General features: G+C 36.7%; 1 protein-coding gene across 1 annotated transcript in view; it reads right to left on the minus strand.

The window, feature by feature from the left end:
• Nucleotides 1-2,858: 2,858 nt before the first annotated feature.
• Nucleotides 2,859-16,062, minus strand: part of LOC149451099 (guanine nucleotide-binding protein G(q) subunit alpha) — a 138,468-nt gene continuing 125,264 nt past the window's right edge. Inside the window, exon 7 of the mRNA XM_089691101.1 lies at nt 2,859-11,580. Within this exon, the coding sequence (XP_089547227.1) occupies nt 11,390-11,580 (191 nt within the window). The 3' untranslated portion in view covers nt 2,859-11,389. The remainder of the gene's footprint in view (nt 11,581-16,062) is intronic.

Here is a 16,062-nt window from a genome sequence, read left to right on the forward strand (position 1 = left end):
CAGTTTAGTGACATTGGCTGTATGTTTGGGTCACTGTCCTACTGCAGAATAAATGTAGGGCCAATCACACACCTGCTTGATGGAATGGTATGATGAAGAAGCATTTATCTGTATTTAGCATTAAGAACAACATTGCTCCTGATCAAATCTCCAACTCCATTTGTAGAAATGCAGTCCCAAACTTGCAAATATCCTGCACTATGCTTCGCTGTTGCCTGCAGACACTCATTATTGTACCACTTTAAAGCCATTCAGAAAATTGCCTCCTGCTACAGCCAAATATTTAAAAGTTTTACTCATCAGTCCAGAGCACCTGTTTCTGCCACTTTTTTGCACCCCAGTTCCTGGGTTTTCATGCGTAGTTGAGCGGCTTAGCCTTGTTTCCATGTCGGAGGTATGGCTTTTTCACCAAAATTCTTCTATGAAGGCCACTTCAGGCAAGACTTCAGATCGTAGATGGGGGCAACTAGGTCCCTCTAGTTTCTGCCAGTTCTGTGCTGATGGTACTGCTGAACATCTGAAGGAAAGCAAGCATGATGTGTCTTTCATCTGCTGCAATAAATTTCCTTGGTAAACCACTGCATCTACGGTCTGCAAAGTTGTTCATTTCTTTGTGCTTTTTCAAAAGAGCTTGAACACCACATCTTGAAACCCCAGTCTGCTTTGAAATCTATGCCTGGGAGACCATGCTGATACAGTATCTTGTACCTTGTGTCTTTTTGATGTGCTCAGTCTTGCCATAGTGTATGACATGAGACAGTCTTCCACAACCTCACCTTAGTAGCAGTTTTACTGTTCCTGATCCAGTTTTAAGCCTTATACACAGTGGTGTTTGTTTCAGTTAATGATTGTTTCAACATACATATGGAAGTCATGGTCATTAGCACCTGCTTGGTATAAGTGGTCAATCACACACCTGATTCTAATCCTACAGAATCCCTGACTGTGCAAGTGTAAAAATTGATGCTGGTTTAAGGCCAAAGGGTAGCCACACCAAATACTGATTTGATGAAGCTTTTTCCTCTGATCGCTCACTTTGCATTTTGAGCAAAATAAACTATTAAAATATATATTTTTGAACGCATACTTACTTTACATTTCTTCACACCTAGATAAAACTTTTGCACAGTATTGTATATGGTTAAAAATATTTGATGGAATTACACAAAGTTAAGGTGATTTTGGACCAGCTTTCATCAACTGTCCTTTAGCAAAATCCCCTGCAGCAGGAGATGGGGGAGGGGCTGCAACAACTGGAATTGTGTGCATGTCTGACAAGTAGGCACCTTCCAGTCAGTTGAAAGCATTCTAGCAACTGCTTCCACACACCTCCAGTAGAAAATTAGTTACACACAAGCGCATAAAATTCAGCCAACCCCCCAAAAAAATAATTTTTTTTAGGTCCTTTCACCCCCACCTATACAAAAATAATTGTAAGCTCGAAAGAGCAGGGCCCTCGATCCCCTCACGTTTTGTATTGTATTGTTATTGTTCTGTCCCCCATTGTAATGTACAGCGCTGAGCGAACTATTGGCGCTTTATAAATACTGTATAATAATAATGTTGATTGCAATACACATTACATATTGCTGCGCACACCAGGGTGAGAACACTTTTTCTAGCACCAGACCTCTGTAACGACCTATAGGGGGCTTTTAAAGCATTGCCTATGGAAAATATAAGGTACTAAAGTTTGTTGCCATCATGGGCGCAACCAAATTTAAGGTTAGACATGTTGGGCATCTATTTACTTGTTACGACCTCATCTTTTATTCTACCCAAAATAATGGATAATTAATGCATTTGTAAGCCCGAAAACAACTTTAGTGTATTTTCTACCTAAATTTTGTGTACGTTTGCAGTAATATTGTGTGACATATAAAATTGCAACTACTATTTTATTCTCTATGGTGTCTGCTTTCAAAAAAATTTATATTTTGGGGATTTATGCAATCTTCCACCCTAAAATGATTATTTTAAATGTGTGTAAAAAAATACAAAAATGGCTCTGGCAGCGAAAAAAGGTTACTTTATAACCTGAAAGATGTACAAAAATCTCATTAAAAGTTGTCACATATTTAATGTGGGTAATTGCTTGTGTGTAGAAAACCTAGATTCTCCCCCTGTATGGAAGTCAAGCACCAGGTTTCACAAGTCATGTTCTTCGAAAAACGTAGTGCTAAGGCAAAAATATATGATGGATACATTCTAGAAGGTATGGGAACCATCGATTGAGCTCCATTTTCATCCTACCTTTAGCTGAGAATCCCTGACTGATTACAACACCCCTCTTTTTATTTTGCCTGAGCACTGTTACTAGGGGTAACTGGAGTGCCCTGACATATTTTATCTCTTCTGGTTTCCCTCTCCTTGGGGGTACAGGGGTACACAGACAATATTTCTACTGCCTCCCCTCCCTTGATTTTAACTAAGGGGCTGCAGTTGCACACGCAAGTTGCTCTTTCGCCCAATACATCTGAATGCTGCTAAAATTTCTATAGTTCTGTTTTCTGTATCAGTTTGTGAATGACTCATGCCATGTTTGAAGCACCGTAAAATACTCTGGATTTCTTTTTTGAGGCTTGGATAGTCTATATATGTTCATCTTTGCTGGAACTAACAAATTATCTTGAAAATCAATAGAAATTTACTTAATGAAAAAAAATGTATCCTCTGTTTCAACCCTGATCAAGTAATTGATTCCAACCATTTACTAGTGGCAGTTTACTCATAAGGGATCAGACTAATCTTTTCATTACATTTTTGCATCTTAGGGTCTGGCAAAAACCTTTAATTATTAAACATACCATGGTGATATGTATTGGGGAAGGGAAAAACAAGTCTTTCTTTTGGTGGCATTGTCTTACAAGAATTATTTTATTTTCTATGTACTTTAAAGGCAAAATAAGTAAAAATATAAAAAATACACTTTTTCCAGTTTTGACCAGTCAGTGTTATAACAACTAGCGTTACTATAGTTACAAAGTACAAATTTTATTCTGCAACTTGTCCTGTTGATCACAACACTAAAATTATGTTGTTGGTACAATGCACGGTAAAGTTATTTACAAATTAAAGAAAGGTGTTAACTTTATTTTAATGTTTCTGTATATTTTAAACACAATTTTATAAAATAAACACAAAACATTTGCATACCAATGGTAAAAATGGATGATTACATCTGGCTGTTGCAGTGATCATTTATGCAGGAGCTCATCTAATTGGCTTTTGGTTGCAGACTTAGGCTTTAGCTGTAAAATTGACACTAAAAATTCTAGAAGGGGCCAATTTTTTTAAAAACTCAGAAGGCTTAATGAAATCCTCCAGCAGGTTATAATGCAGCTGGTCCATGAATGGTTAAGGAATACATTGGCTTTTTACTGCTATGTATGTTCTAGATTTAGTCACAGATGACTTCTAAAATGTGACCTAATCATCTACGTCAGAAATTTTTTAAGGCAGGTTTATTTAACAAAGAACACACAATTTTATATTGCTCTATCTATATTAATCAAATGGTTTAAGCAATCAAGATTACAAATGAAAAATAAATGTATTTATAAAGAGTAACTGGAATGCTTCAATCAACTCAGGTGTGGGCTTGGCTTTCCCCCGCCCCCATTAAAACAAGTAAGATTACTTGCTCTTCACACCAGAATCCTGTTGTAATACTGGCAGAGTAGAAGCAAATTCCAGTGACCTCAAAAAGTTGAACCTCACATACTATGGCATTTTAACAATAACCAAAGTTTCTGGAGGAAAATATTTAAAATTATCTGAGGTTGCAGGCATCCTAATACCTCCTCAGCCAGCATTGGCAATTCTAAACTTGGAAATTGAGGATTTTCCTCCTCAAATCTGCATGGTTGTCACTCACATCTAACTAGCAGTCAAAACCACTATTACAAGACATTTGAAAAAAATCTTTCACCTACATTCCTCAAACTGTGGAAATCGTTACAACTAGCTATAATCTATGAAATACTACTAGCCATTAGACATGACAAACTCTAATCCTTTCGGCACTCATGGAATATCTGGACACAATGGGCAAACTAAGATTGTGTTAACCACACACTGTTTTCCTTGTGTGCTGTATAAAATGGTGATGATCTACTTTGTTGATCTTGTCTATATGTCCCTTTGGGCATTGTTTGAATTTATTAGGTTTTATATAATACAGAATACAATGATTAAAAAAAAATAAATTGTTGAACCTCATGGACTAGCAAGGTTTACAATTGGAGTTTGAAAATGTTTGGCCTCTACCTGTACACAATCAGGCAGCCAGTTTTTCCTTTCACTGTGTAGGCACAAACAGTACACCCTACACTCCTCAAACAGGTGACAAAGACCTAGAGTTACATCTAGGCATTTTATCTGCTAGATTACGTTCGTGTTTTGGACTCTGGCATATGAAGAGCACTTAAGGTGGTGTCTATTGTAGGCTGCCAGGAAGTAAACCAGTGCTCTCTAAAACAAAAACTTCTGACAATGACATGTTTCCTAAAGGCAACATGGGCATTCCATGTATTAGTAAAACACTTTTTTTATATACATAAAAAAAAAAAAAAAAGATAAAGTTTTATTTGGAGGAAAAAAAAAAGGGAATGCAAACATGTAAACTGCATCCTAACTGCGAAACCTGATAGAGATAAAGTAGTGCGGTGCCATTTTGCTACCTCAGCTGGAATGGCTTGCAGTTTTTGACTACTTTATTCCATGTGATACAGTAGAATATAAGGGTGTCTCATCTAAAAATCAAAGAAAAACACAGAAGTTAATCAACACTAAAATGACTAAAAACAAAAGAACCTCCATGTTTTAGAATGGACAAATCAGAGTCCATTCGAAAATGACCATTCAAGTAAGACATTTGAAATGGACATAGGTCAAAATACCTACCATTTTGAAACAACAGAAAGTCTGGGGGATTTTACAATATTTACTAAAATGGGTTCACACACTTATTCCATTAATCATTTTCACTGCCTAAACCACTTGTTCATAAGAGACTGAAATTTAAAAACTGCATGTTTGCTAAATAAGTGGATCTTTAGCTTTACAAATGTGAAGATAATGATAAGATAAAATCTAAATAATTCCTAGGCGTTTTTTCTAAAAAGTTATATATCCGACTTTCTGCAGACTCATTTTTTTTTACTGACTGTTCTCATCAGAAACTAGTATGTCCTGTTTATGTCTGTCCTACACTGGTTAGGGGTGGTTGGTTAACTGAGCCAGGCACATTATGGAACAGGTCTATGGTATAACTCACAACAAGCTCCCAAACCACTTATTTAGTGTATCTCCTACTGTAACTTTTTTTTCTGTTGGTCTCATGGTTTACATTTTCCTTCATATTATCTAATGGCACAGTTTTCCCCACCTTACTGCTTGCTTAAAGATCAAAGGAAGTAGGATGTGATGTGAAATAGGTTAGCGAAATAGGATAGCAACAGCATAAGTCAGACAAGTCAAGAGGCATAATGACCATTCCCAAATTACAGAGGTTCTATTAAATGTACCTGTTCACTTTTTTTTTCTGAGACATACACTTTAAGAAAAAGAGAAATCACTATACCCATGTTTAAAATGCTGAAAGCACAAAAAATACGTGTAGATCTACCAGAAGTATAGTTAACTCCTAACTTCCTGTAGTGATTTGAGAACAGTTTCTACTGCACCAAAATCCCAAGTGCTGTCAACCCTGCCTGAGTTCTTACCTGCTGGATTACACAATACTTCTCCACTCTGATCTCTATAACAAAAGGAGGAAGTGAAAAGTTGTTAGCTTAAACAGGAAGTTAAATAACTGGATTTCTGATAAGCTCAACAATTTTTTTTCCCACTACCTGCAGTGTTTTTGAAAAAGATAGAACATGGGGAAACGTGCATGTATTGCAAAGATGTATTGAACACGTGGGCACATCCATTTTTCCTTTTTGTTGAGTCCTTTATTTGTTCCACCCCTTAACGTTTGTTACAAGTACTGCCATACATTCTAAAGCCCAACTGAAGATTTTAGTTTTAAACAGCTAAATACATTACAGTTGCATCAAAATAAACAATGCACAAATCCTGATAGTTTCAGCCACAGCCTGAGTAGAAAAGTCTGCTCCCGCCAATGTTCTGAGTTAGAACCCTTGCTTGGTACATGGAATCACTGATCGCTCTGCGGGGGTCCAACACTTTCCCCTGTTGAGTTACAGATAGAGCTCTCCAAGCAGCAGCTTTTTGTCCCTGAATATTGGAGATCTCTAGCTCTGAAGGTTGTGGTGGAGGAGGAATAGTCTGCCGGACTTCTGCCAGACAAGCACCGCTTTCACACTAGAGCATGCTTACAGAGGATAGTTCTTCTACTCAGGTGGCAAAGGGGGGGGGGGGGGGGGGGGAAATATGTGTCCAAAATAAATAAAAAAATAAACCTACTGAAAGACTTTACCCACCTTTTGTTTTGATATACCTGGACTGTATTTAGCCAATGGAAACTGAAAATTCCATAATTCCATTGGGCTTAAAGTTGAGGAAGCATTATGTATAAGGAAATATACACAAAACCGTATGCTACACTGATTTTTTTTCACAATGTTACACTTTAAAAAGCTGACATTCATACGCAAGTTTGTCTATGGCACCCATTTTGCCCTTGCAAGTCTAAAGATACGCACGGCAAATCTTCACGGAACAAATTCAGTCCATAGAATTGTTTATGGCTGTTAACATGGCCAGGAATACTTGGACCTGGATGGAAATACTTAGTGTGCTATTCACCTTAATGGAAGAACTCCCTTCAGGGTAGCAAAGCCATTTGTACCAATATGTTCTCCGTATCATAAATTTACCATGTAAAATTAACATTCATGACACAGAAAAATCATAATGCATCACTGTTTAATTTAATACTAAACAAAATAAAAATTAAAAAGTCCAATTGTAAGCCAAACTAAATGCTGAAAAAACAGATGCTCCATTAATTCAAACGGTGTACCACATACCAACATCTGTCTTCTGTCTAGCTTAAGATGTGGCAATAAGATGACATTCCAGAATAAAAGACCAACAACATAGCATTACAAAGGAATACACATACAGCCAAAGTAAATGTATGTGTCCCAAAATTCACATATACATATATACACCCAGAAGCACAACTTGTGTATCTTTGGTTGGATGTATAATCAGAAAATACTTCTGTAATGGTATGAGTTTTAAGAGAATATAAGCGTTGGATACACCTGTTTTTAAAATAAAAACAGCATACAATCCAAAGCGCTGAGTTGAATTTTTATTGGGAGTGGTAACATGTTGACTTTTAGTAATGGAAGAGCATTAAGTTGTATACAACATAGGCTGCAAAAATGAACAAAGCGACATTCTGCAGCCCTTATGTTCTGCTTTTCTTCATTTTGACCCCTACTGACCCAAACCCCTTCACACTAAAAAACAAAAACAAAACGAAGAAAAAAAAAACAAAACAAACCCCCCCCCCCAAACTTGCACATTTAGAGAAACATATACGCCACCCAGTAAAGTGCTGTATGGACCAACAATGCATTAAAATGCGTTCCTCCCCCACACATTTACTTCCTAGCCTTAGAGGTAATCATGTGGGCAAAATTAAAACATTTTGAATACCAGCACATAGAGATAGTCTGCACTTAAATATGTAAAGAAATCCTATCTCTCCACAGCAGTACAGCGCATTAGTAGATAATTATAATGGTTTATTTAGAAATTAAAAAAAAATGAATTATTCCAAAAGCACACATCTTACAGTTTCCTTGTGCTATCAACGGACTAGGTTCCCATGCAGGACATTCAGTAAAGCACTTCAATTTGGCAAATACAAAAAAAAAAAAAAAAAAAAAAAAAAAAAAGCTCTGATTTAAACTTCAACTTCTGCCTACAGCTTTGGCTTTGAGGCACCAATGTCTGATGTGGAGTTTTATAAGGCAAGTCAATAATATCTGGGAATACTGACACATTCTTAATGGGAACCCCTGTAATGTTAATTTTAGTGTTGTGCAAACAAAGGTATAGTGATGTCAAAATAAGGTGTGCGGGTGTATGTATAGGGGAAGGGGGATGAGGTGGTAATTTAAAAAAATGCATTGGTATGGTGTAGATTGTTATTTTACCGGACACCTTTATAACAGCAAGATTCTCCATATAAACGATCTGTGCTCTAACAGGTATATGTATTTCAGTAAAAAAAAAAAAAATACAACTGTACCAAATTTAAAGGCTGGAAGAAAAAAAAAAAAAAAAAAAAAAAGGACGGCCATATGGCTGCCTATAAGCTGACTCTTGCACAAGGAGCTTTGTTGCTATAGAATGGCATACTTGCATCATCCTATAGTAAAATGAAAATTGCAAATAAACTGGTGCATAGTAATCATTAATTCTCCCCCAACCCCGAAACAAAAACTACAAATACTAAAATCTTGTGAAGCTTCAGTGTCAATTTTCATTTCTGTCACAGCATCATTAAAAATAAAATAAAACAAAACAAATATATATTTATATTTTCACTGACTAGAAATTCAACATTGGTGACAATTATATACATTAGAAGTGTGCTAACACCTTGTATAATATACTGTACGTAAGTGATATACTTAGGTTTGTTATGCATTGAAATACTTTTTTTTCTTTTTTTTTTGCAAAAGCAATAGGTGTGCAATTAGGACCATAAAAAAGTTTAGATTAAAATATATATATATGCCTTTAATTTTTTTTCTTAATGATTATTTTACCCTTCAAAATAAAAAAGCCAATGAGTAATATAATTGTCCAGGTCATTCCATGAATTATAAATTTCTGAACTTCCTTGGACTGAAAAGGTCTTTCCAAGAGTATTTTACTCCCATCTTGTGCTGATAGGTTAATAAGTAACAATTTACTACATGAAATCAGAATCTTGAATGCTTATCAACCAATAGGATGCACACCAACGGTGTCACCAAACTTCAAATTTCTTAGAACTGAACACACTTCTCCATCAAAGACAACCATTGTAAGTGTACCACTATTCAGTAATATTTTTGTAACAGTTGTTACTACTGGGTACCAGAGTAACTTTCAATTCAGTATTTAAAATGGAGAGAAAAATAAAATCCCTACCATTATTCAACTAATAAATTGTACATTCTCATTTAAAAAAAAATACAAAAAAAAAAAAGAAAAGAAAAAATGAAAAGAAAACATAATTAACATTATTCAAAATGTGAATAAGCTATAAGACATACAATACAATTACATAGATACATATTTATCAATACAGCACATTCAGTCTGCCAAAAACGAAATGATTACAAAGCCAATATGGATGCTGACATACATATATATATATATATATATATATATATATATATATGTGTGTGTGTGTGTGTGTGTGTGTGTGTGTGTGTGTGTGTGTGTGTTTGTGTTTGTGTGTATGTATGTGTGTATGTATGTGTGTGTGTGTATATATAGAAATAGAGAGATGTATGTACAATGATTATAGCATTTATAATTGCACTATACCTACAAACAGTTGTTTTTTTGTGTTTTTTTACTACGCTTGTTAAATTACGTGTATCTTGAGGGAGCAAAATAAGGAAACTTTGGACAAGGGAGCCAACTTTTTGATTGAGAGCACTAAACCAGACGTTTAAACCTTCCAGTGTCCAGCAGACACATATGTCAGGACAGAATGGGTTAAATGTAAACATCTGTAAATCTGTGTTCACTTGATTCTCAGTTTCTCTCTGCATCCCTGAGGCAGTAGCTTCAGCAATCACAACCATCTCTCTTAACCCCCTTCCCTACCAATGCTGTATAGGAAAAAAAACAAAATAAAAACGCCCAGCTGTGCCTCTCTCCTTCATCTGCATGGCTTGAAAAGAGTCACCAATGGTTTGGGACAAACAACTTGCAGGGCAAATGTAAAAAAAAACAAAAAGAAAAAAAACATTTTACTAGGCTGTAATTGCACATTAATTTTCTACTAAGGGATTAATACTTCGACCTCTTAAATGTGTTAATAATCTTGCAGAAAATGTATAATAGCAGCTCATTAAAAGTAATTAAAGGTCCCTGGTTTATACATTTTTAACCACTGTTATCAGAAAGGAGTTCAGTAAACCAATGCACTTAAATTGTGATCCAGCCTCTTTAAGGTGTTTGGGAAATAAAGAAAAAAGAAGGATGTATATGGCATCTCTTCTCCTAACCATAAAGGGCACAAGAAGTTGTATTTGAATACAAAGCTACCTGAACAGATAATACATGCATTGTTTGTTTGGCAAATACGATGGAATACTAGAAATAAAATACCTACTTTAAAATGTGAAATGGCTTTTTTTGGCAGGCATCAGATGACATTAGAACCTAATCAGTCAGTTTTGGCATTTTGTCTATGTACAGTACAAAAAAAGAGCCAGATTTGGCAAACTAGATACTGATTTTGCACAAATTATTCAGTCAGCTCTACAATATCACCTTAAGAAAAATGCATCTGTAAAGTCAAACATAATGCACTAAGCTGGGGGAAATGTGTAGTGTACATGGCATTTTGGATGTGCAAGTTAAACATAAAATACCACCAAGATTATGTAAGCCCATCTCCAAGTTAAAAATTGCACACTAAATAACCAACAAAACCCCCTCCATTGTTTTGTTAGTCTTGGTCATCTTGCACAGACATTTCAATCACCAGTCTGCAATCTTGTCTGTCATTATAATGTGTAGATGGCTAATGATTGAACTCATGTACCTACTGCTCGATATGAGTTCTTTAAATCTTCCTTGAAGTGACAAAAGACAGTACCAAAAACCAAATCTACTTTATACATGTCAATAATTTAAAAATCACAGTATCAATACTTTTATCCTTCAAAAAAGTATATAAATTAGCAAAGAGGATGGCTTGAATTTAAAAATAAAAGATAAAAAAATTAAATCAAACAAAAGTTATGCCTAATTGTTTACTAGTGTAAGCGGCTCAGAAAGGGATTATTGTAGGGGAGACCTTAACTTGAAAAGGATTAAAAGACAAAGAAGGAGCTTCCGAGCATCATGCAGAAGTAAAAGCATCTTGCTCTTTCTCCTTGAAAAAATAAGCAATAAAAATGAAACCGGCCCTTGTGAGTGCACGACTTACAATTCAAAACACAAGTCGTTTTCTCCTAGAAAATGGTGCTGCCTGGTTACTGCAGCGTTTTTTCCTCCACATAGTTTAAATAAAATCATAATAATAATTACTACAAACTCTGTGGACATTCACAGAGTTCAGGACGGCAATAAATTAGTATTATGCAAATTGTTTCTTTTCTTATAGATAATACAGTCCTTCTTCAATTTCTTCAATGGCCCTAAAGGAGATTGGGAAAACTAGCAGGCACAGTTAGACCAAGTTGTATTCCTTCAGATTCAGCTGTAAGATAGTGTCCTTGACAGCAGCAAAGACGAAGCGAATGTTCTCTGTATCTGTGGCGCAGGTGAAATGAGAGTAGATTATTTTGTCACTGTCTGGATTCAGATCTACGAACATCTTTAAGATGAATTCTCTTGCTGCTTGTGCATCTCGCTGTGGTCCTAAGAAGAGAAATGTAAGCACACATTTACTTAGAAAAGGTCTACAAGCAATTTCAAAATGAATGAAATTTGGACAGCCCAAAACGTTGCATTCGTTGCCCCGTCCTTGAGTTCTGCTGGATTCAAAGTGCCTTCAAAGATGAGAAGGCAGATAGATGTGGTGGCATGGTACAATCTTGCTTTCGAGCACCGTGGTCTGCTGGACTGAGGGTGAGTCTACAATTTTCTTATTCAATTTCCTGTACATTTACATTCAACTATGTAGTGTAGTGCCTGATTGCATACAAATTGAGTGTTTAGGTCTAACCTCTGGTTTTACTAAATCTAAAAGAAAATTGTTAAAAGGATTTGTTCACATTTGCAAGTAAACAAAAATGTGCATTTACTAATGTTTGTTTTAGGAGCCTGGAAAGCATTGCACCAGTGCTCAGCAGATTGATGGTGCCATGCAGGGCTCCTGTAGACTGTCTGCTAGCACCTCATACAGACAGGCAGTTTTACACTGACAGAAGAATCACTGCTTAACACCATGGTAGATCATTGAGAACTACAAGCCGACACAGACGCAAAGTTTCCCATTCACAGAACTCTATGAGTGAATGACAGGGCCTTATGGGTAGAATCCCACACGGCCATGTTTTTTTTTTTTTTTTTTTAATTGTGAAAGCTAGGAGAGGATCCTCCGCTAGCTGTCACAACAGGGGAAATAGGGAAGGGGATGGGGGGGGGGGGGGGGGGTCGAGTACAATCGTAACACGTTATACCCTCAATATGGGTGTAACATATTACAGAAATCTGTATGGCCAGTCTAAAAGTGAATGTTACCCAATGAAAAACTTTTTTTTTTTAACATTAGTGCTGGTATCTGCCTATAATTTTAAATAGCACCTCAATGCACTAACACAACACTGCAGTGTACCTGTGTTGTAAAACACAAAGCACAGGGTGGGTTTGTGGCATGTATGAATGGGCATTCAAAATGACTGGACTTCTTAATGCAATTCTGTAAAATGATGCATGTTCAACATGCATGTCTTTAGGCAACACACTGATATGAAAGTTCACTTATAGCCTTCAGAATTTCTCCTGTGGGGCCCTCTTTGGATCTTAGGTCAAGGTAAATGAGGAATCTACACTAAAATCATGAAGTTCAATGTACTTTAAAGTTTATGTATAGCCATTTTTTTTTGTTTTGATTAAAGTAGAGTTATTTTGCGGTCTGTCTTTCACTTCCTGCCCTGGAGATGCAATAGAAATGAGAAGAAAGCTCACCAAAGTGAGGGAAATGCCCCTCTTAGACAGCTGCCACACAAATGCGCCCATGGAAAAATGTATCTTGCTCTAGTGACAACACTAAAAGTTTGCATTTCCCTTAAATTTCTGTCTTGGTGGCAGTGGTCATCAGTACAAATGAAGAGTTGACACTACCCTTCCCTGCTCAAATTTTTTATGCCTTTATATACACTTTAACCACAAACCGCACAGATCATTGGCAAAAAAGCACAGAGACAATCAGAATGGCCTTTGCCTTTCGATCGCCAATCACAAACAAACAGCACTACTGTTTACATTTGAGAGCTCTCCCTTTCTTCTCTCAACAGAGGAAGGGGGAACTTATGAATGAAGATTTCATTAATGAGCACTGGTCAAAGGAAGCAGTAGAGTTCAATAGCTGCATCCATATTAATATGCAATAGTATTTTAATCTTTTTACACTGCTTCTCTCTAGTACATCTCAGCTCCATCCTGTCTGTGTGACCTGTATAATCTGCACATTAACCCCTCATCTCCATCCTCCCTCTGTATATGACCTGCACATTAACCTTTTCACTTCCACTTCCCTCTGTGTATAACCTGTACATTAATGATGCAATGTACCTAGTGCATCATTACCAAGCTCCTGAATACTGTCAAACAGTAAATTGGACTAAGTTTAAATTTTTGGATCTTTCCCCCTTAATCAGCCAGAACTTTGTTATCCGAGTCGTAGAAAGATCAATTGATTTTGCCAAAAAGTATCAAATGTTTACCTTACATCTACAGCTACTTTTATAGTTCCATATTTTCTTCCCTGTTTCCTTGACAAAGATTTTCACCTGGCTAACAAAAATTGTATGTAAACCTGAAAAAAAGCAGTTTATTTAGCCAGAAATACAGCATTGTTTTGTGGGCAAGAAGTGTGAGGACTACATAAAACATCTCCCCCTATCTTGTGGAGAAAAGGTGACGCTGAGGTGTTTTGTAGTCTTAAGGTTTCCTATCCTAGAGTGACAACATTGCTCTCCATAGATAAGAATTGAGCGTTGACACCCTAGGACATGGTAAGCTGGAATATATAATAAAGAGGAATTTTAACCTACCTGTAAATTCCATATCAGAGTACAGTTCAGGTCACAGGCAAAATATTCATAGACACTGGTTATAGGCTTGCGCCGTTATTGTGACTAGACCCTGACAAAGCTTTTGAGGACACAACCCCTGGACACCTTCCCTATAACCCTATATACCAAACTTTGAGCCCTCGGTTTTGTAGCAAGAAATACAGATTAACCAAGAAATGGAAAGGAGGGTGGCCTATGTCCTGTACTATACTCGAAGATATCCAATTTACAGTTAAGTAAAAATTCCTCTTATCCTAATCACAAAAACAGGACACAGGGAAAGTATTCATAGATAATGGGACATCCAAGAAAAGAATGAGAAGGGTAGGCAAAAACTAGGCAAACATAACTGTACCAACAGGCCTGGCAACAAGGGTCAAAAAGACCCAACTTCAGAGTTCTGCTGCAAGAACTTTGCGGCTAAAAGCTGCATAAACAAAAGACTTCCAGCTGGTAGAACTTTTGAGAAAGTAAGAACAAAAGGACCAGGTGGGCTGTGACTACATGCCAGCAATTAAGAAATTTCCACTTAATGCTTTGGGAGCAGGACATAAGGATGGTAGGGCTATGTTCTCATCAAGGTGGAAGACTGATACCACTTTAGGAAGAAAGGATGGTCTCGGTCCAGTGTATCGGTGTCTCCTCTCAAATACATAGACAAAGTTGTCTGCAAACTACAGACTAAAACTTTGATGGCTGCTAAGGGGTCCCTGTAAGTCCATCATGATTCGCCCTGTCACCTAATGCTTCCAGCCAGAAGAGCACCCTTTTGTAGATGTGGTTCTGATGTACACTCATGAGAACCCTGGTCACCCTCCTGTGGCTGAGAGACCAGTCCTTTAAAGGGGACCAGGGGTTTTTATTGGAGGCAGTGTATTTAAAATGACCCAGTGGAAGTCTTTGCAAGCCCACAGGGACCCCTGAAGGAGGAGAAAATGTGCATCTGACCTGTATCATTATATGGGTCAAAATAATAAGATGAGAGCATACTTTGCACAGACGTGGAGCACACTGAATGATTGCTGTGGAGCACTGGAGTGATGGTTTCACAAGTTGAAGCATTATTCACTTGTATAGGACTGATTAAAATGAATATGGAATAGAATTTATCAATCTATATTGTGTTGCATTTTTCAGTTTTTGATTGTGTTTAGTCTTTGTGTTTCACAAGTCAAGGCATTGTTCACTTGCAATGGACTAAAGAAGCTTTCAAAGTTGTTTTTTTTTTCTTTTTTGCTCTTTTTTTTCCTATTTCGTATGCTGAAAAGTTTGATTTTAGGTGTATTATTTTAGATATCAGCAGCACTTCACTGATATTTATATCTACAATTCAAATATCGTCCCGGTCTTTTAAAGAAGGATGCTGGGTGACCCTGTCTTACCAATCGATGATGCTGGACTGTATATGCAAGGTCCAGGCTTTGCCCTTCACAACTGACATACCCCTGAAGGGGTCCTCAGGAACTAGGTTCTATATGGATAGATCATTATCCTGGACCTGTATAGCACCCTGTGGCTGACTACACACGTTATACTAGATGTCAAGGTGAGCAGCCATGTCTAAAGCAACAATACAGGCCATCCATGCAGTGTGGATTCTGGGTATGGCTCCCAAAGCCTACAAAGGTTGTGATGCTCTGGATGCACTGCTTCTACTTGTGGCATTAGAAGGCAGTGAAGAGTTGACTTAAGAATTCAAGGACAAAATTTAAAAAAAAAAAAAAAAAAAAAAAAAGTTCAATCCAAGACTGATTTCTCAAGGTAGGGAAGTCCATCATCAGGACTCATGCTTTGCCAGTGTTCAATCACCTGAAGGTAAACCCCTATGATGAGTGTCTATGAATATTTTGCCTGTGTCCTGTAGTGTTCAATTACTATATGTATCATTTTTGCTCTTGGGCGTAGATACACTTTTAACTTAAACATAGTATTTCATTTAACCCAATTGCTTACAGATGCAGTCTTCTTTTGAATTAGCAAAACTGCAATTTTAAGTATTTAGCTATGCTAAATAAAACCTTACTTTCCATCATCTCTAAATTTTAAGCCTAATTTTTTTCTTTATAAATAAATCTTTTTTTACAATTCTTTATTTAGACAT

This window comes from Staurois parvus, unplaced genomic scaffold (genome assembly GCF_062004578.1).
Source record: "Staurois parvus isolate SC_StPar_1 unplaced genomic scaffold, SC_StPar_1.0 ptg000549l, whole genome shotgun sequence".
Classification (NCBI taxonomy): domain Eukaryota; kingdom Metazoa; phylum Chordata; class Amphibia; order Anura; family Ranidae; genus Staurois; species Staurois parvus.